General features: G+C 40.2%; 1 protein-coding gene and 1 long non-coding RNA gene across 13 annotated transcripts in view; one reads left to right on the top strand and one right to left on the bottom strand.

Moving 5' to 3' along the window:
• LOC134348279 (gephyrin) overlaps nt 1–7,345 on the top strand; it is a 684,809-nt gene extending 677,464 nt beyond the window's left edge. For 2 of the 9 annotated variants that reach the window (XM_063051417.1, XM_063051452.1), the window contains 2 exons: nt 3,903–3,999; nt 6,076–7,344. In XM_063051417.1, the coding sequence (XP_062907487.1) occupies nt 3,903–3,999; nt 6,076–6,209 (231 nt within the window). In that variant the 3' untranslated portion in view covers nt 6,210–7,344. Of the gene's footprint in view, nt 1–3,902; nt 4,000–6,075 lie in introns of all 9 variants that reach the window. The other 7 variants (XM_063051427.1, XM_063051436.1, XM_063051467.1 and 4 more) reach the window with 6 other exon arrangements.
• The window catches only part of LOC134348352 (uncharacterized), a 37,758-nt gene that overhangs the window by 3,385 nt on the left and 13,825 nt on the right, over nt 1–20,548 (bottom strand). For 3 of the 4 annotated variants that reach the window (XR_010018401.1, XR_010018400.1, XR_010018402.1), the window contains exons 2-3: nt 10,723–10,808; nt 3,321–3,450 (exon numbers count right to left, since the gene is read on the bottom strand). This is a non-coding gene — a long non-coding RNA (uncharacterized LOC134348352). Of the gene's footprint in view, nt 1–3,320; nt 3,451–10,722; nt 10,809–19,418; nt 19,533–20,548 lie in introns of all 4 variants that reach the window. The other variant, XR_010018403.1, reaches the window with a different exon arrangement.

The raw sequence follows: 20,548 nt of genomic DNA, 5'->3' as shown, positions 1-20,548 counted from the left end.
CTAGCTTGTTCTTTACAGGTTTTGGCTGGATTTTATAAATATTGAGAGGAAGTAAAAGCAAGCTAAATATATTGACATTTGCAGCAGGATCATGCCCATTACAATCTGTTAAATCATATTCAGGCATAGGATACCAAAGGTTTACGTGAAGTATGGTTACATATACCTAATCAGCAGAGTCAGATAATTTATTTAAAGACTTTCTGTTCTAGAATCATTGCCATTTGATCGTGTCAAGTGTGAGTGCAGCAGCTGATTCCATGTTATGACATACTCAATTTCATGAGTTAGGAAGTGACATTAATATTGAAAATAATCGAAGTTTTTCAGTTTTAAATCTAACCTAGATATTATAACAACTGAGACATAAATACATTGGTTCCTAAACTGGCTATAATTCTCTCATGGACCCCTTGATATTACTGAATTTGCATTGAGATGAAACATGCATACCGAACACAGAATCTTTTGAATGCAGCAGGCCAGGCAGCAAATCTAAGAAGAGGTACAGTCAACGTTTCGGGCCGAGACCCTTCATCAGGAGTCCCCCTCGTACCCCATCCATTATTTATTTATATACACACATTCTTTCTCTCTCTCTCCTTTTTCTCCCTCTGTCCCTCTCACCCCTTGCCCATCCTCTGGGTTCTCCCCCTCCCCCTTTTCTTTCTCCCTGGGCCTCCTGTCCCATGATCCTCTCATATCTCTTTTGCCAATCACCTGTCCAGCTCTTGTCTCCATCCCTCTCCCTCCCACTTTCAAATCTCTGACTAGCTCTTTCTTCAGTTAGTCCTGACAAAGGGTCTCGGCCCGAAACGTCGACTGTACCTCTTCCTAGAGATGCTGCCTGGCCTGCTACGTTCACCAGCAACTTTGATGTGTGTTGCTTGAATTTCCAGCATCTGCAGAATTCCTCGTGCTTACAGAATCTTTTGATTGTTTTTTAAAATTTATGAGGCAAAATACATTCTTATAATAAAATGATAGGAGTTCTTCCAGCTATTATTAGGATACTCCAATATTATTAAGCACTGTTCAACAGTCTACGTCAATACTTTAATCCAAATGCATCTAATATCAGTTTTTCCCTTCATTTATTCCATCTTTAGAAAGCATTGGACAGAACCTGGAAGAAGTTACACTTGCACTGTCAGTCTTCCATTATTGAACAGATGTATGGTTGAGCTGAGACAATCTGACTGTCAACGTGACTGCCTCTGCTGCTGTTCTCAAATCCTTGTCCACTTTAATCCAAACCTTTCCTGTATCCCAAACAAGCCAGTCCTGAACTCTCATCCCTTTATAGCTTCTTCCCAGTTATCTTTCATGCTTTGCCCATGTGATCAACTTTCTATGCCTCAAACCCTATTCCCACTAACTCCCAACTTTCTTTCCTGATTTTTGTGAATGATTTCCAAGCTGACGTGCTGACTCCTTCCTAAACAAATCCATAAAGCATACTTTCTGTTCATAAACATGATGTTCTATCCTTTACCATCCTCTGTGAATCCAAGGTCACAAGTGACTGATAACTCACTCTTATCTTTGCTTCGTATTTAGCTTTACAAGATTGAGCTTTAAATAACATTTACTCATCCAACCTAAGCCAAAATATCTCGGAGTTGTTTCTGTTTTTGCTCTGATAATATCACAGAAGGATTTACCAAAGGTTCCCTGCAGGTTACCCCATGCCAATAATGTTACAGTAGCATTAATCTATCAACTTCCCTAATGCTTTCATTGTCTCAATATAGTCAATATTAAATAAGCTGCAAACTCTATTGATTATTGGATGGCCAAAGCTATTACAGTATCTTTGTCCTATGCCAAGAGTCCCTATATTCAGCAAAAATTCCGTCTTCCCATTACCACCAAATCTGATTGAATCAGATTTGTTGTAAAGGCAGATGCTCCACTTATTCTCAAACCTCTGCAACTGTATCCTTAACTCCCTGACCAACAGACTACAATCAGTGAGGATAGGCAGCAATACCTCCTCCACAATTATTCTAAGCACTGGTGCTCCACAGGTCACGTCTTCAGCTCTACTCCCTGTACATTCATCACTACGTGGCCAGATTGTGCTCCAATTCCCATCTACAACTTTGCAGATGATACCACTGTAGGGATGGCTCAAATAATGATGAGCTGGAGTACAGAAAAGCAATCAAAAACTTAGTAATAAGATATCACGACAACAACCTTTTCCACAATCCCCATCAAAATAAAATAGCTGGCAATTGATTTCAACAAGGGGAACAGTGCACATGGTGCCCTGTCTACATCAGCAGTACTGAGGTTGAGAGAGTGGAAAACTTTAAGTATCGAGGACTGAACATCACCAATAGTTTGTCCTGGTCCAACCATGTTGACACCATGGCCAAGGAAAGTCACCAATGCATCTACTTCCTCAGGAGGCCAAAGAAATTTGGCATATCCCCATCAATCCACCATATAACACATCCTATCTGGAGGCATCACTGCTTGGTATAACCACTGCTCTGCCCATGACCACAAGAAACTGTAGAGAGTTGTGGACGCAGTTCAGCACATCACGGAAACCGGCCTCCTCTTTATAGATTCTGCCTAAACTTGTCATTGCCTCAGTAAAGTACCCAGCTTTATCAAAGACTGTACCTACCCTGGGCATTTTCTCTACCCCCTCTCCCTCTTTGAACAGGCAGGAGATACAAAAGCCTGAAAACATGTACCTCCAGGCTCAAAGACAGCTTCTACCCCATTGTTACAAGACTATTAAATTGTTCCTTAGTGTGATGGACTCTTGACCTCGCAATCTTCCTTGTTATGATCTGTTGTTTACTTGCACTGCCCTTTCTCTTAGCTGCTACACTTTATTCTGCAATATGTTATTGTTTTTCCTTGTTCTACCTCAACACACTGTGTAATGATTGGATCTGTATGAACAGAACACAAGATGGACTTGCCCTGTATCTCAATACATGTGACACTAATAAACTAATTCCAAGTCCATTTCCAATAGAGATTCCAACCAAATGTACATATACTACTGTAGGAAGACTACCTGATTGTATTTTATGACATCACTACTTTATTTGCTATTTAAATTTACATTTAATATCTTGGTCATTTTCATATTCCATTTTACCTATTGGCTGCTTGAAATCCACCTCTGCTCATAACCCTATTCCCCACCCCCACCCAGTCCACTGAGAGTACATAGAAGCTCTGCAGGCCAGATCTGAGCTGTAGTGTTGCCTTTGTCCAGTACATTGCCTTAATTGATTTTTAACCCTGCATTAACTACTAATGCTTCATTATCTCACATTTAAATTTCTTACCCTTAGACTTACTCTTCCCTGTGGCCTTATCATTCTAACTTGCTGTAACGCTAGGTCTTTCATGGTCCTCTGTTGCCTTGTTTTCATCAGCAAATAATCTGCTGGACAAACTCAGGAGGTTGAACAGCATCTGTAGGGAGAAAGAAATTGTCAACATTTTGGGTCAAAATTCTATATTAGGACTGAAACATTGACTACTTCTCCTAGACCACTCACTGATCTTTCATCAAAGCCAACACAAGTGATCTTGAGTAATAATCAGCAAGACAGTTCAAAACCCCTTTTTATCTTAATCATAGAATGACATGGAGAGTCTAATTTGCAATGTCAACTTTTGAAAACAATATCAACTTTTGTGCATTTTTATACACTTCATCCTATTTGATGTGGAAGTTCTTCCTCTGTGTTTTAAAGATTGCAAATTATGCAATATGATGTGTGTATTTGATATTTTAACACCCTTCCTGGGGCCATACATGATTTTCATTTAGAAAGATATATAGAATACATTACTGATTGTATTCATCTGTTTTATGTGGGAAAGTTAACAATCAATTTCCTTTTAATTCTATCATTCTACAGTTGTCCTGTGATGTGAAGCTGGATCCACGACCCGAATACCACCGCTGTATTCTGACTTGGCACCACCAGGAACCATTGCCATGGGCACAGAGTACAGGTAAGATGTTTGAAACAATTATTGAATAGTAACTTGTATTTGAAAATAACAATATATCATGTGATAAGGGTTTCACTAAAATAGTATAACAGATGTATATAGTTTTGTACAATATATTGTACAGTTATTTACCAACTTGGGAAATATAATAATTGTACTGTTTTTTTTGCCACACTTGGAGAATGCTCTAATTAGCAAAAAAAATTTCCTTGTGTGTCTTCATTTCTGGACACAATCCACATATCCAAAGGCAGGATGGCCAGATATATCAATTCTCCAGTGTGCACAATGATGCTGCTGAAGTCAAATAGTGTACAATCTTCTGTCTATTATTTATAGGCATAGGCTTGTGTAGTTCTTTGAAGTATATTGGGAAGAATCTTTGCCAGTGACAATCTATCAGTTTATTTTCTGAACAATAATAATATTATGCAGTGTTAATAATCGCCTGGCTTATTTATTTGGTGAGCAAGTCTAGGACTGAGAGTTGATATAGTTCTGAATTTTCATTGAATTACATATAATTTGATGATACAATATGGGCAGTACAATTCGCCAACTGTTATATGAAAAACATAATGTACGCTTCCATTCATTGTAAGTTCTATGCCATAACATGGAGCCAAAGAAGTAACTACTTTTCTTTATCTTGTCCTGTAATTGTCAAATGATTGTTTGGCAATCATTGAAGAGAAATTTAGAGGCAAACGTGCAAACATTCGTTTTAATGTTATTAAACTTTACAAAGACATTAAAGTATTTATTGTGTTTTACCTGTGTAAAACAATCTTCATTAAAAACTGAAGTTGACCTGAGAAACGTTGAAGAATTACATGTACTCAGATAGAGTGGCTCTGTTGATTTTAGCTGTTGCCTTGAAAGCCTTGTTAAAGGAAGTGTGAGGTAGGAGAGAAGTCCAGTGTCTACAGTGAGTCAGCAGGCCCTGTAAGCAAGCACTCAACAGGCAATGGAAATGAATAATCTCGGAGCTTCTTACCAAGAGTCAAACTCCTAAAACCATGAAGAGTACTGTTCGAAGTTTAATATCATTAAATCATTGAATAAATTTTAAGTACCACATCTTAGCAACTGCACCACTGGCCTCAGCCACAGTTGATGAACATCCTCACTATACTCTTACACATTTAGCAATGCTGCACGTGCATCCCACGCTGCATGCACTGTCAGCTGTTCCACCAAGACCCTCACCTTACATAATAGAGAGGTACACATTTCTCTCTCAATTGTGTGATAAGTTACTCAAAGTTAAAGTTATGTGAGGCAGAAGCTAACCATAGCAGACATGTGCATCTTTGTATGCTAGCCCCGTGGAATAGATTGTACTGCCCATTGTTCAGGTGTCCTTTGCTGAGACCATGGCCAGTGACAGAATTGAGACCATGATGGTATGATATATGATGGTCTCCGATATCTTACCTCCCATTCATCCACTATCTCTTCTGATTCACAAGATGTCTTGATGCCCCTTTTCTTTCCCTCACCCATCATCACAGTTTTATCTTTACCCCTTTTTCATTTAAAACATCAAACTTCTGAGGTACTGCAAGGAAAAAATACTAGTGTTGAGATAAGAACATCATTCAGTTGTAGTAACCAGCTGAGATTCTGATACCACCTACAACTGAGGGGAAAGCATTCTCTAATTTTCCCCAGATTCTCTAAAGTTTCTAGTAAATTGAAAATGAAACCCTGCTTGCTGCCATAAATTGTCTGAAAAATTCTGGAATCCATTATTGAGGAGGTGATAGCTTCCTAGCTCTCTCCCAGGAGCAAAGATAATCTGCTTCCACTTCTCCTCTCTGTGAGGTGATTGATGAGATCAATGTGAGACCTCTAGGTACATAGGATCAGGGGGTGCTCAGCAAGGCACCTGCATGGGAGGTTTGGGAAGTCAAAGACAAAATTTTCTTTGTCATTCCTCCACTGCCAATAAAGGTGAATGGGTGTTAACCTGGAACATTAATTCACATTCTATTTTCTGTTTTGACTCAGCTTTGTGCCATCTGCAATGATTTTCTGATGGATTTTTGAAATTACGTTTTGCCTTTTCTGCAGGGAATCAGATGAGTAGCCGTCTGATGAGTATGCGAAGTGCCAATGGACTGTTGATGCTACCTCCAAAGACAGAGCAGTACGTGGAGCTCCATAAGGGTGAAGTGGTAGATGTCATGGTGATTGGAAGACTATGATGTCAGACAAGAGGAGGGTTGGTGCATGTCTACATATCATTGACTGTATCCTGTAATGGAATGGCACCATTAGTTTTTAATGATTTGGATAAAATTGACCAATGTTGATTTTGAAATAATTTCAAAAAGGAATCAGATAAAGTAAATGAAACACGAGAGAGAAAGAAATCCATTGAATCCATTCTGTATCATACCCAGGGCAAAGTTTCTCTTTCATTACAGTTGCTTTGTGTGTTTAATGCCAGGTCTAATAGCAGTAGCTTTTGATAGACAGCGGTAGGTGCCTGCTAAACTTGTGTTTTCTCATCTTCAGATACAGATACTTATGCTACTAGCAAGGCTGTCTGCTTACTTTATACCAGCTTAGATAAACACAGCTATTATCCTTATTAGTACGCAACATAATTGCTTCACAAAGAGCTTTGCTTGTTCTTTATCTTGTATCTTGTGTTCATGTGCTCAGTGCCAAAAGCAGAGTGGCTAGAATGGACTGGATTGGTGTATTACCCTCCCAGTGCCATTGACGGGGATATTTCCTAGAAGCCACCTGTCTCAGCTGACCACCTAGTTGGACAGGAATTGGAAAACTTTCATTTGAACAAAGAAATTGCTTCCTTAAGTGCTGACAGCCTTTTTACCAATTTAAAAAAAAGTGTACAGTAATACAAAGATTGATATTGTACAGATAATAGTGTACCAGCAAATCATGTGGTAATTCCTAGCGATGAAAGACATTTAACAACACTGTACCATAACATTTTCTGTAATGATATTAAATATTAATAAAAATCCTTGATCATTGTTAAAATTTATCTGAGAAGATACTCAATGTTTTTAAAAGAAACTTATTTCTTGCTGTGTTTGTGCCGTAGTTACATTGTCACGGTGCAATTTGGAAAATAGCTTTGAAAAATTTTACACTCAATAAATCTGTTGGTTTTTTTTATTGTGCATTGCTATTAAGGAACAAATTCTGCAATGTCGAAAGAGGTTAAAGGCATTATGATCATGGAAGTGTCTACAATTTCATCATCTCCCCTTTATATCATGAACCAAATGCCATTTTGCTTTAGTGACCAGGTTAGCTATGTTGGAACATCTGATCATTTTTTTAAGAACTTATACTGAAAGAAGGGGAAGATTACTTTTTTAATTTCATAGTTATCTCTGTTTGTCTAATATTTGTTTGCATAAATTAACTATAATCTACAAATTCACTGGTTAATTTTTGCCTAATTTCACTTTTAAATTATTGGTTTATTATTGTCACATGTACCAAGGTACAGTGAAAAACTTCTCATGCATCCCATTCACACAGATCAATTCATTACAACACTTTCAGTACGCTGGATGAACTCAGCAGGTCGGGCAGCATCAGTCAGAAACAATGAGTCGACGTTTCGGGCCGGAACCCTTCTTCAGGACTGAAGAATGAAAGATGGGGAAGGATTTGAAGAATGCTTGTAGCGTCAGTTGATAGACCAGTAATTTCAAAGACAAAGGGGTGGGGGAGGGGAAGCATTAATGTCATAGCCCTGAAAACAATGGGTGGTAGAAGAAGGAGGCGGAACCATGAGGGAGCTGGGGGAGGGGGTAGAGTGAAATAGAGATAGAGGAAGGGAGAGGGAGGGAATTACCGGAATTTGGAGAATTCTATGTTCATACCAAGGGGCTGGAGACTACCTAGATGGTATATGAGGTGTTGCTCCTCCAGCCTGAGATTAGCCTCATCATGGCAGTAGAGGAGGCCATGTATGGACATATCTGAATGGGAATGGGAAGCAGAGTTGAAGTGGGTGGCTACCGCGAGATCCTGTCTGTTGTGGCGGACAGACTGGAGGTGCTCGACAAAGCGGTCCCCCAATCTGCTTCGAGTTTCGCCGATGTAGAGGAGGCCACACCGGGAGCACAGGATGCAATAGATGACCCCAACAGAATCACAAGTGAAGTGTTGTCTCACCTGGAAGGACTGTTTGGGGTCCTGAATGGTTGCAAGAGATAAGGTGTAGGGACAGGTGTAGCACTTACACTTACAGGGATAAGTGCTGGGTGGGAGATCAGTGGGGAGGGACGTGTGGATCAGGGAGTCGTGGAGGGACCGATCCCTGCGGAAAGCGGAGAGGGGTGAAGAGGGAAAGATGTGCTTAGTGGTGGGGTCCTGTTGAAGGTGGCAGAAGTTGCGGAGGATAATGTGCTGGATCCAGAGGCTGGTGGGGTGGTAGGTAAGGACAAGGGGAACTCTGTCCCTGTTGTGGTTGCGGGAGGATGGGGTGAGGGCCAAAGTGCGGGAAATGGAGGAGATGCAGGTGAGGGCATCATTGATGACGGTAGAAGGGAAACCACGATCCTTAAAGAAAGACGACATTTGAGATGTCCTGGAACGGAAAGCCTCATCCTCAGAGCAGATGCGGCGGAGACGGAGGAACTGGGAATAGGGAATGGCATTTTTGCATGTGGTGAGGTGGGAAGAGGTATAATCGAGGTAGTTATGAGAGTCAGTGGGCTTGTAGAAGATGTCAGTGGACAGTCTGTCTCCAGAGATGGACAGGGAGTAGAGTATGGCACTGAGGATGCAGCCTTGTGGGGGGCCAGTGCTGAGAATAATCATGGTGGATGTGTTGCTACCTATCCTTACTGATTGCAGTCTGTTGGTCAGGAAGTCAAGGATTCCACCTACAAAGGGAGGTGTCAAGTCCCAGGTCTAGGAGTTTGGAGATGTGTTTGCTTGATTTATGGTATTGAATCAGAGCTGTAGTCATTAAACAATAGTCTAATAAAGGTGTCTTTACTCTCCATATGCTCAAGAGTGTTGGGCCCAGGAGATTGCATCTGCCATAGACCTCTTTCAGAGGTAGGCAAATTGCAGTGAGACGAGGTTGTCTGGGAGGCTGGAGTTGGTGGGTGCCATGACCAGTCTTCTGAAGCACTTCATGACGGTGGATGTCAGAGCCACCAGGAAGTAGTCTTTGAGGCAGATTACTTTGTTTTTCTTAGGTACCAGGATGATAGTGGTCTTAAAGCAGATGGGAACCTCAGAATGAGGCAGGGAATATCCCTGCTAGCTGATCAGCACAGAATCTAAGGGTATGACCAGGAACACCATCCAAGCCTGATGCTTTCCACAAGTTCATTGTCTGGAAAACTGATCATATATTTGTAATGGTGACTTTGGATTCAGATGCATCAGAGGATGTCGGGTGGGTAGTAATGTTCCAATCTCCTTGTCTTCAAAACATGCATAGAATGCATTAACTTCATCAAGAAGGGACATGCTGGTGTCAGTGATGCTGCCGTAGCCACAATTGATTTAATTTTGGATTGATACTACCTCCTGGCAACTCTAATAACTTATGGAAGTTGTTTCTCATTTCCTTCTACATATCAGGGTCACCTGATTTGAACTACACAGTTAATTGATCTCCCAATTAATCCATGGTTTCCAGTTTGAGACACCAGGATCATCCTCTTTTGTACACAGTCCTCAAGACGCTTGCTGATGGTGTCCATGATGCGTTGACATTCATCCAGGCATGGCTGCAGAATCTTTAAATATGGACCAGTCTACCACCTCAAAGCAGTCGTGTAGAGGCTCATCTATTTCCTCAGACCAGCACAGTACAACCTTCTTTACCGGATCGTCATATTTCAGCTCTTGGTGGTATACGAGGAGGAGTATTGTCTGGTCATTTGAGTTACCAAAGTTTGGGGTGGGGGTGTGTTGGGTTAGCTCAGTAGGCAACTTTAATGGTTGTGTAATGATGGTCGAGGATGTTTGGAGCCCTGGTGGTTTGAAGGTGAGCTGGTAATTTTTTTGGTAACAAACTCTTGAAAGTTGGTTTGGTTGAAGTAACCAGCAGTGGTAAAAAGGGTTTCATGCTATCTCATTTCAACACTGTTGATCATGGACTATAGCTCGTTGACTGCAGACTTCACGTCCACCTTGGGCGAAATGTAGTCTGCCATCAGACCGGCTGAAGTGAACTGCTGTGGCTGGTAGTATGGGAGACATTTCACCATTTTATATGGGAGATACTTCTAGCAGGATGAGCAGGAACTTACCAGGGCCGTCATATGTAAGCACCATGAGAATTTTAAATTTCAGTTTTTTAAGCCTTGGAAAATTCAATAGCACTTGATATCAGTCTAAATATTACAATGCTGAAAATTTTCTCATTAATGTATTGTTCTACTCACAGGTTCAGTGGATAAGGATAATTCCACAACATCTATCCATGGAGCATTGCTGTTTCACTGACTAGTAAAACATTCCTTCATGAGACAAAATTATATTAACAAAGAAAAGTACAGTGATAAAATTTTAGTTAAGAGAATGAGAGTTGCCACTAGGAACTAAGTTTTAAAGGGATACATAACCTGGTCATGTTAGTACACAAATCTTTACTGGCGACTGTAGTTGAGAAGGTCACGTTAAAAATGTATGTAGAAACATTCACTTTTTATATTGGTTACCAAAGCAAAGAAAACTAAATTTAGATACATAAAGTTAACTTACAAAGGGTTTGTAGATATGTAAGGTTACATCCCAGATGATATGGTGATCAATCCTGTACCACACTGAAGAAGAATGTCATGGTCTTGCTGTGAATACAGACGGAGATATGGGACTTCGGTTATGTAGAAATACTCAGAGGTTTTCTTTCAAATTGAGATAGATAAGCAGATGTTTGATAACCGTGTTCAAAATCTTGTTTTGATAAAGTAAATTAAAATAGCCCTTCCTCTCAACAGCAATTCCAGCACCCAGAAACTACATATATAAAGTGATTGACAAAAGGAGCCAGAGAAAATATGGGGCAATTTTTGAATGGAGTTGGAATTGATTTATTATTGTCACATGTATTGAGGTACAGTGAAACTCTCATCTTGCATACTGTTCATACTGTTCAAATCATACCATAGTACATTGAGGTAGTACAAATGATGAATTGGTGCAAATTGGAATGCACTTTCTGAAAAGAAAAGGGAAGAAGATTGAATAGTAGCATTCAAAATGGAATTATACAGGGAAAATATACAAAAATGGAAGTAGAAATGCAGAACTCAAGGCTAATTTGGTAGCTCTATCAAATAGGGATGTAATAGTCTGCAGATGCTGGATTTTGGTGCAAGAAACAATTTGCAGGAAGAACTCAGTCGAATGCGATCTCAAGAGGAAAGGAATTGTCAACATTTCAGATTAAACCCTGTCCTGATGCAGAGTTTTGACCTGAAACATCAACAATTCCTTACCTCCATCCCCCCCCCACCGCCAACAAATCCTCAACTTGATGAGTCCCTCCAGCAGATTGTTTGTGTCTCTCAAATAATCAACACACCATGGATCAAAGTGCCTTATGCTTTCTTTATTTCCTTCAGCACATGGATTTTCCTTGTATTTGTGGAATTTCTCCTTGCACTTAGTTCTATATGAAGTATTCTTACTCTTTTATCAAACAATTCCTGTACAGTAATCAGTTATAAGGAGGAGATATTGGACTGCATAGAGGGGAGAGAGAGTTTAAAATAAGAGTGCAGGGACAGTCGGCACATTTTGTGCACCACAGTTCCTAAAAACACTCTGGATTGTGTGTTTTTAAGCACTTGCAAAGATGCAATTTTTTTTAAAGTTAGGATTAACTGGAGCGGCCATTGTATGACTGGGGAATTCAGCCTTTGGTTCATCGAGGCTTCAACGAAGAGAGGTGTTGGGTATAGGTAGATTTTTTGTTATTTATTCTTTCTTTCTTATTGCACATTTAGGGCCGTTGGGAGGCCAGACAGGATAGTGGAATGCACCTTTTGCGGGATGTAGGAAGGCAGGGTGACCTTCAGTGTCCTTGACAACTACACCTGCAAGAAGTGCATCCAGCAGCAGCTTGTAGCAGACTGTGTTAAGGTGCTGGAACTGGATGAACTCTGGATCATTCCATGCAAGACACAGGTGATGGTCAGGATACTGTTGGGGTGGGGGGAGATGACATAGCAGAGGAAAACCACAGCAGACAGGTCTCTGGCACTGAGTCTGGCTCTGTAGCCCAGAAGGGAAGTGGGGTGAAGAGGCAAGCTGTAGTGCTAGGGGATTTGTTGGTCAGGGGAACAGAAAGGAGGTTCTGTGGATGAGAATAAGATTCCCAGATGGTATGTTTCCTCCCAGGTACCTGGGTCAGGGACATCTGGGATCCAGTACACAACATTCTTAAGTGGGAGGGTCAGCAGCCAAAGACTGTGGCCCACGTTGGTACCAATGACATGAGTAGGAGGGCTGAAGAATTAAGGGAGTTAAGTTCTAATTTGAAGTTCAGGAACCCCAGGGTTGTGATCTCAGGATTGCTACCTGTGCTAGTGAGGTCAGCAAAAGGAAGATCATACCGTTTAACATATGGTTAAGGAGATGATGGAGGAGGGAGGGCTTCAGATTTTTGGATCATTGGGCTCTCCTAGTGAAGGTGGGGCCTGTAGAGAAGGGATGGTTTGCACCTGAACTGGAGGGGGACTGATATCCTGCAGGAAGACTTGCTAGTGCTGCACGGGGGAGAAGGGTGCATTTAAACTAGAGTTGTAGGGGTTGAGCATGCTGTGACTAATATTTCAATGCAAGGAGTATTGTAGGAAAGAAGGATGAACTTAACACATAGATCAGTACATGGAATTATGACTTTGTAGCCATTAGCGAGACTTGGTTGCAGGAGGCGCAGGGCTGGCAGCTTAATGTTCCAGTATTTTGGACATGATAGTGCAGGAGGGATTAGAGATGGAGGAGTGGCATTACTAGTCAGGGAAAATGTCATGGCAGTGCTCATACAGGACAGACTGGAAGGCTCATCTAGTAAGACTTTTTAGGTAGAAATGAGGAATAGGAAATGTATGACTGTATTAATAGGATATATTGTAGACCATTCAACAGTCCATGGGGTTTAGAGGAGCAAATTTGTAGAGAGTTTGCAGACGACTGTTGCAAGAAACATAACGTTATGAGAGTAGCTGATTGTAACTTCCCATATATTGACTGGGACTCCCTTACTGTAAAAGGGCTGGATGGGAAAGCATTTGTCAGATGTGTTCAGGAAAGTTTTCTTGATCAGTACATAAAAGTCACAACTAGAGAGAGTGTAATACTAGTTCTCCTATTAGGGATTGAGGCAGGGCAGGTGACAAATGTTTGTGTAGGGAAACTCTTTGCATCTAGTAATCATAATACCATTAGTTTCAAGGTAATTAGGGAAAGGGATAGGTCAGACCTCAAGTTGAGATTCTAAATTGGAGAAGGGCAATTTTGATGGTATCAGAAAGTATCTGGAGAGTGTGAATTGGGACAGCTTGTTTTCTGGCAAACATGTACTTGGTAAGTGGGAGGCCTTCAAAAGTGAAATTTTGAGAGCACAGAGTTAGTATGCTCCTGTCAGAATTGAAGGCAAGGACAATAGGTTTATGGAACCTTCGTTCCATAATTCAAGAGACATTGAGGCCCTGGTTAAGAAAAAGGAGGTGCATAGCAGATTAAGGCAGGTAGGAACAAATCAAATGAGGTACTTGAGGAGTGTAAGGGAAAACATAAGGAGGACATCAGGGGGGCTAGAAGAAGGCATGAAGTTGCTCTTGCAGGTAAGGTGAAGGATAATCCTAAGGATTTATACAGATAGATTAAGAGCAAAAGGATAACAAGGGACAAAATTGGTCCTCTCGAAGATCAGAGTGGAGCTAAAAGAGATAGGGAGATCTTAATTTAATTTTTGTATCTATTTAATCAGGAGATGGACACAAAGTCTATAGAAGTGAGGCAAAGCAGCAACAAGGTCATGGACCTGATACAGATTACAGAGGAGGAGGTGTTTGCTGTCTTGAGGCAAATTAGGATAGATAAAGCCCTGAGGTCTGACAAGATGTTCATTCGAACCCTGGAGGAGGCTAGTGCAGAAATTGCAGGGGGCTGAGCAGAGATATTTAAAACATCCCTGTCCACAGATGAGGTGCCGGAGAAGCAAATGTTATTCTGTTGTTTAAGGAAGGTTCTAAGATTAAGCCAGGAAATTATGGGACGGTGAGCCTGGCATTTGTATTGGGAAATTTATTAGAAGATATTCTAAGGGACCAGATTTATAACTATTTTGATAGCAGGAACTGATTAGGGATAGTCAACTTGAGTTTGTGTATGTCTAACCAATCTTATGGAGTTTTTCAAGGAAGTTACCTGGAAAGTTGGTGAAGGCAAGGCTGTGGATGTTGTCTACAAGAACTTTAGCAAGGCCTTTGACAAGGTTCCACATGGGAGGTTAGTGATGAAGGTTCAGTCGCTTGGCATTCAAGATGTGGTATTAAATTGAATTAGACATTGGCTTCGTGGGAGAAGCCAGAGAGTGGTAGAAGATGGTTGCCTCTCTGACTAGTAGCGTGCTGCAGGGATCAGTGCTGAGTCTGTTGTTGTTTGTTATCTTTTTCAACGATATGGATGATAATGTGGTAAACTGGATCAGCAAATTTGTGGATGACACCAAGACTGGAGTGTAGTGGGCAGCGAGGAATACTATCAAAGCTTGTGGCTGGATCTTGACCAACTGGAAAAAGGGGGTGAAAAATGGCAGATGAAATTTAATGCAGACAAGTATGAGGTGTTGCACTTTGGGATGACCAACCAGGGTAGGTCTAACATAGTTAGCAGTAGGGCACTGAGGAGTGTGGTAAAATAGAGGGATCTGGGAATATAGATTCATAATTCTTTGAAAGCGGTGTCACAGGTACTGTAGATAGGGTCGTAAAGAAAGCTTTTGATACATTGGCCTTCAAAAAACAATGTATTGAGTACAGGATTTGGGATGTTATGTTGAAATTTTACAAGACATTGATGGGCCCTAATTTGAAGTACAGTATTGTATGTAGTCTAGCCACCTACATACAGGGAAAATATCAATAAGATTGAAAGAGTGCAGAGAAAATTTACAGGGATGTTGTCAGGTCTTGAGGAAAAGGTTGAATACATCAGGAAAAGAATAAACTTAATTCACTGGAGCATAGGAGAATGAGGCAAGATTTTATAGATGTATACAAAATTATGAAGGATATAGAGAGGGTAAATGCAAGCAGACTTTTTCCACTGAGATTGGGCGAGACTTCAACTAGAGGTCATGGGTTACGGGTGAAAAGTGAAATGTTTAAGGGAAACATGAGGAGGAACTTCACTCAGAAGATGGTGAGAGTGTGGAATGAGCTGTCAGTGCAAGTGGTGGATGCAGGCTCAATTTCAACATTTACGAGAAATTTGGACAGGTACACGGATGGGAGGGCTATGGTCCAGGCACAGGTTGAATGGACTTGGCAGATTAATGATTCAGCACAGATTAGATGGGCCAACGATTATGTTTCTGCACTGTAGTGTTTTACGACTCTAATATTACTATCCAATTGTTGTTTTTTCTTTTCAGCTATCCGAGAATGAAAATTGAAAACAGCAACTTCTGTTCTGGAAAGCCATATAACGATATCTCACTTGCAGCTCCTCATTCTGTGTCATTGTGCAACATGGAAGGCCACACAAGGAAAGGAAAACATTTTCAAGATAATAGAATCAGTTACTAAACAATTAGGGATTAGAGGCTAGGTTAAATAAAAGGAAATAAGAACAGTACAAGAAATTGAAGCAGAAATAGGGTTTCTGATTCAAAGCTCTGATTTAGTTCAGATTGTGAATGACCTTCTACCTGATCATTAATTTCCTACGCTAACCCATATACTTTGGTTGTCTTAGAGTCATAGGAAATTGCAGCATAGAAACAGGCTCTTTGGCCCATCCAGTCCATACCACTGCCTAGTCCCATCGACCTACACCCAGACCATTGCCCTCCATACCCCTCCCATTCATGTACCTATCCAAACTTCTCTTAAACATCGAAATGGAGCTCGCATGCAGCAGTCACGCTGGCAGCTCGTTCCACACTCTCACGACTCTGAATGAGGAAGTTTCCTCTCATTTTTCTCTTAAACATTTTACCTTTCACCTTTTCCATGGTCTCCGGTTGTAGTCCCACCCAATCTCAATGGAAAAAGTCTGTTGGCATTTACCCTATATATACCCCACATGATTTTGTTTACCTCTATCACATTTCTCAATCTTCTGCTTTCCAAGAAATAAAGTCCTAACCTAAAGCAACACACTGCAGCATCGGCAGACTTTCTTGTGTTTATGAAGTCCTAACATATTCAATCTTTCCTTATAACTCAGGTCTTCCAGTCCCTGCAACATCCTTGTAAATTTTCTCTTTAACCTTATTTACATCTTTCCTGTAGGTAGGTTACCAAATCTGCACCCAATACTCCAAATTAGGCCTCACCTACATCTTATACGATTTCAACATAACATCCCATCTCCTATACTCAATACATTGATTAATGAAGGCCAATGTGCTAAAAGTTTTCTTTACAACCCTGTCTACCTGTGCTGCCACTTTTAATGAATTATGGACCTATATCTTCCTGTTGTCTTAACAGTGATAAGGTCCTCTTGACCTTGCTTACCACCACATCAGCCTCCACATCCAATACATTATCCTCCACAACTTCCATCATCTCCAAAGGGATCCTATGTCTAAACATATCTTTACCTCCCCCTCCTCCCACCTCCATTTTCCACAGGGATCACTCCCTCCAGGATTTCCTTGTCCATTCATCCTGCCCCACTAATTTCCCTCCCAGCACTTATACCTGCAAGCAGCTTTAGTGCTACACCTATCTATACATCTCCTCCCTCACCTCCAATCAGGGTTGCAGGCTTCCAGGTGAGTCAACACTACACCTGCAAATCTGTTGTGTATGATGCTCCCAATGCAGCCTCCTCTACATTGGTGAGATCCAGCGTAAATTGGAAGACTACTTCATCAAGCACCTCTGCACCATCTGCCACAAGCAGGACTTCCCAGTGGCCAAACATGTTAATTCCCATTCCGGCATGTCAGTCCATGGCCTCCTCTTGTGCCAAGATGAGTCTATCCTCAGGATGGAGGAGCAACACCTTATATTCCATCTGGGTAGCCTCCAACCTGAGAGCATAAATATTGATTTCCCTTTCTCTTAATCAAATTTATCCCTTTCTATTCCCTACTCTGACCTTTTATCTCTTCTCACCTGCCTATTACTTCCCCCCCGAGTCCTCTCCTCCCCACTCTCCTATAGTCCATTGTCCTCTTCCTATCAGATTTCTTCCTCTCCAGTCCTTATCTGTCCATACACCTGGCTTCACCGATCATCTTCCAGCTATCTTCCTTCTCCTCCACCCACCTTTTTATTCTGGCATCTCCCCCTTTCCTTCTCAATCCTGAAGAAAGATCAACACAAAACATCAACTATCTATTCATTTCCTTAAATGCTGAGTTCCTGCAGCATTTGTCAGCATCAAGTTTAATATCACTGGCATATGTCCTGATATCTGTTAACTTCGTGGCAGCAGTACAATGCAATGCACAATAATAGAAACAGAACTCTGAATTACATTAGATATATATACAGTGCCTCTAAAAAGTATTCACCCCCTTGGAAGTTTTCATGTTTTATTGTTTTACAATATTGAATCACAGTAGATTTAATTTGACTTTTTTGACTGATTACCAGAAAAACTCTTTCATGTCAAAGTGAAAACAGATCTCTACAAAGTGGTCCAATATATGAAACACAAAATAACTGATTGCATAAGTGTTCACCCTCTCCTCCTCTCCCCCTCCCCCTTAATTTGACACACCAAATCATCACTGGTGCAATCAACGGGTTTGAGAAGTCATATAATTAGTTAAATGGAGATCTATTTTTGGAGACCAATGTGCACTCAAGGTGTTTCAATTGATTGTAGTAAAAGTACACTTGTAATACCCATCAGGCTAAATGCTATGTTTGGCATAAGCCAAACACCGCACATCATCAAAAACGCACCATCCCTGTCATGAAACATGGTGGGGGATGTGTGTTGCTTAGATAAATATCCATTGATTTTAATCCTAGCAGTAGGATTGTCGTATAGTGCCTGTATAGTTTTAATAATCGTGTCATGTAGACCAAATCTATGTAAAACTCTGTAAAGAAAATTCCAATTAACCGAATCAAATGCCTTTTCAGCATCCACACTTATCACTATTGCTTCAATTTCATTTTTTTATATGGTCCATAATGTGAAGAATCCTTCGTATATTGTCTTGTGTTTGGCGTTGTTGTATAAAACCTGTCTGATCATTATGTATCAGTGTGGGTCGAAACTCTTCTAATCATTTGGCCGTGATGGAGGTAAATATTCTATAATCCACATTAAGAACAGATATTGGTCTAAATGACCCACATTCCGTTTTATCCTTGCCTTCTTTCGGTATAGCTGAGATTATCACCTCCTTCCAGCTGGGTGGCATTTGCGCCTTTCTCAGGGCCCAGTTCAGTGTGGGGAGTAAAACAGGAATTAACTCATTTCTTAACTCTTTTTACAACTCTGCCATATATCCATCTGATCTTGGTCACTTGCTTAATTTAAGCCTACTAATTGCAGCTTTTAGTTCAGCTTCAGTTATGTCAGCAGTCATCGTTTTATTTTGTTCTTTGCTTAAAGTGGGTAACTCTAAAGAATTCAGAAAGGTGTCTATTTGGGTTATGCTTCCCCCGGAACTTTGGAAAATAGAGTTTTGTAAAACATTTCAAAAGCTTCTTGAATTTCACTTAGCTTATTTTTTATCACTTTTGTTCTTGGATCCCTAATTCTATTAATTGTATTTTCTTCTATCTTTTTTTTTCAGTTTCCACAGCAATATTTTCATTGATTTAAGACCCACTTTCATAGTCTCTATTTCAGAAACTTTAAATTTTTTCTGATTTCTTGTGTAGCCAAACTATTAATTTCATTCCTAATTTTTTTAATTTCCTGTAGTGTATCCTGTGCCAAGCTCAATTTGTGTTTTTTTCTAGTTCCTTCAGCTTATTTTGTAATTCCTCTAATGTTTTATTCCTTATTTTTTTCTTATATGAAGATATCGCTATAATTTTCTCTCTTAAGACAGCCTTCAGAGTATCCCATAGAGTGGGAGGTGAAACCTCTCCATTATCATTGAATTCTAAGTAAAGACCAATTTATTTTTTAATTTCTTCCTTAAAATAGGGATCATTGAGTAGACTTGAATTTAGTTTCCAAATAGTAGTCTTTGACTGTAGGTCAAAATCAACAGATAAATATATAGGTGCATGGTCACTTACATCTATTGTCCCAATTCCACAGGTGATTATTTTGTCTTTTTCTTTTCCAAATGTTATGAAGTAGTCGATTCTTGTATATACGGAATGGGGGCAGAATAATGAGTGTAATCCCTCCTGTCGGGGAAAAGGTCCCTCCATATATCAATTAGACCAACATCCTCAAAAAGAGTGTTAACTTTCTTATGTAAGGACTTTGTTTCGTAAGTTTTTCTATTGGAAGAGTCTAACTTTGGTTGTAATTGTAAATTTATGTCTCCCCCACATATCAGGAGACTTTCTGTTTCCATTACATAAACATAGAACATAGGATAGTACAGAATAGCATAGAATAATACCATAATATTAGTAATTTTCTGGAAGGCCTCTTACATTTCTAATACTCCATTAAGTATTACATTTGTTCCTACCTGCCTTTACCTGCTTCGCACCTCCTTTTTTCCTTACCAGGGCATCAATATCTCTTAAAAACCAAGGTCCTAAAACTGTTATCATTGCCTTTTATTCTGACAGGCATATACCAGCTTTGTACTCTCAAAATTTCACTTGTGAAGGGCTCCCACTTTCCACATATGCCTTTGCCAGAAAACAGCTTGTGCCATTCCACACTTGCCAGATCCTTCCTGATACCATCAAAATTGGCCTTTCTCCAAATTAGAATCTCAAACCTCAGACCAGACCTATCTTTTTGCATATTTACTTTGAAACGAATGATATTATGATCACTAGATGCAAGTGTTCCCTTACACAAATTCCTGTCACCCACCCTGTCTCATTCCCTAATAGGAGATCTAATATCACAGATCCAGTACTGATTAAGGAAACTTTCCTGAACACATTTGACAAACTCTTTCCCTTCCGGCCCTTTTATAGTATGGGAGTCCCAGTCAATATGTGGAAAGTTAAAATCACTTACTGTAACAACCTTGTGGTTCTTGCAATCTGCAATCTCTCTACAAGTTATACACAACAACAAAAAAATCATACAGTAACTGGGTCTCCAAAGGATAGAGAAATCTAGATATTCATCTGTCAATGACTAAGTTTTTTTCTGAATGGCCACCTCATTCTTTTGAGACTGTGATTCCTAGTTAAACACTTCGGACAAGAAAAAACATTATCCCTGCATCTAT

The sequence above is a fragment of the Mobula hypostoma genome, chromosome 1, assembly GCF_963921235.1.
Source record: "Mobula hypostoma chromosome 1, sMobHyp1.1, whole genome shotgun sequence".
Taxonomy (NCBI): Eukaryota; Metazoa; Chordata; class Chondrichthyes; order Myliobatiformes; family Myliobatidae; genus Mobula; species Mobula hypostoma.
The sequence above is the reverse complement of the archived record's forward strand: the minus strand, read 5'-3'. Positions and strand labels throughout refer to the sequence as shown.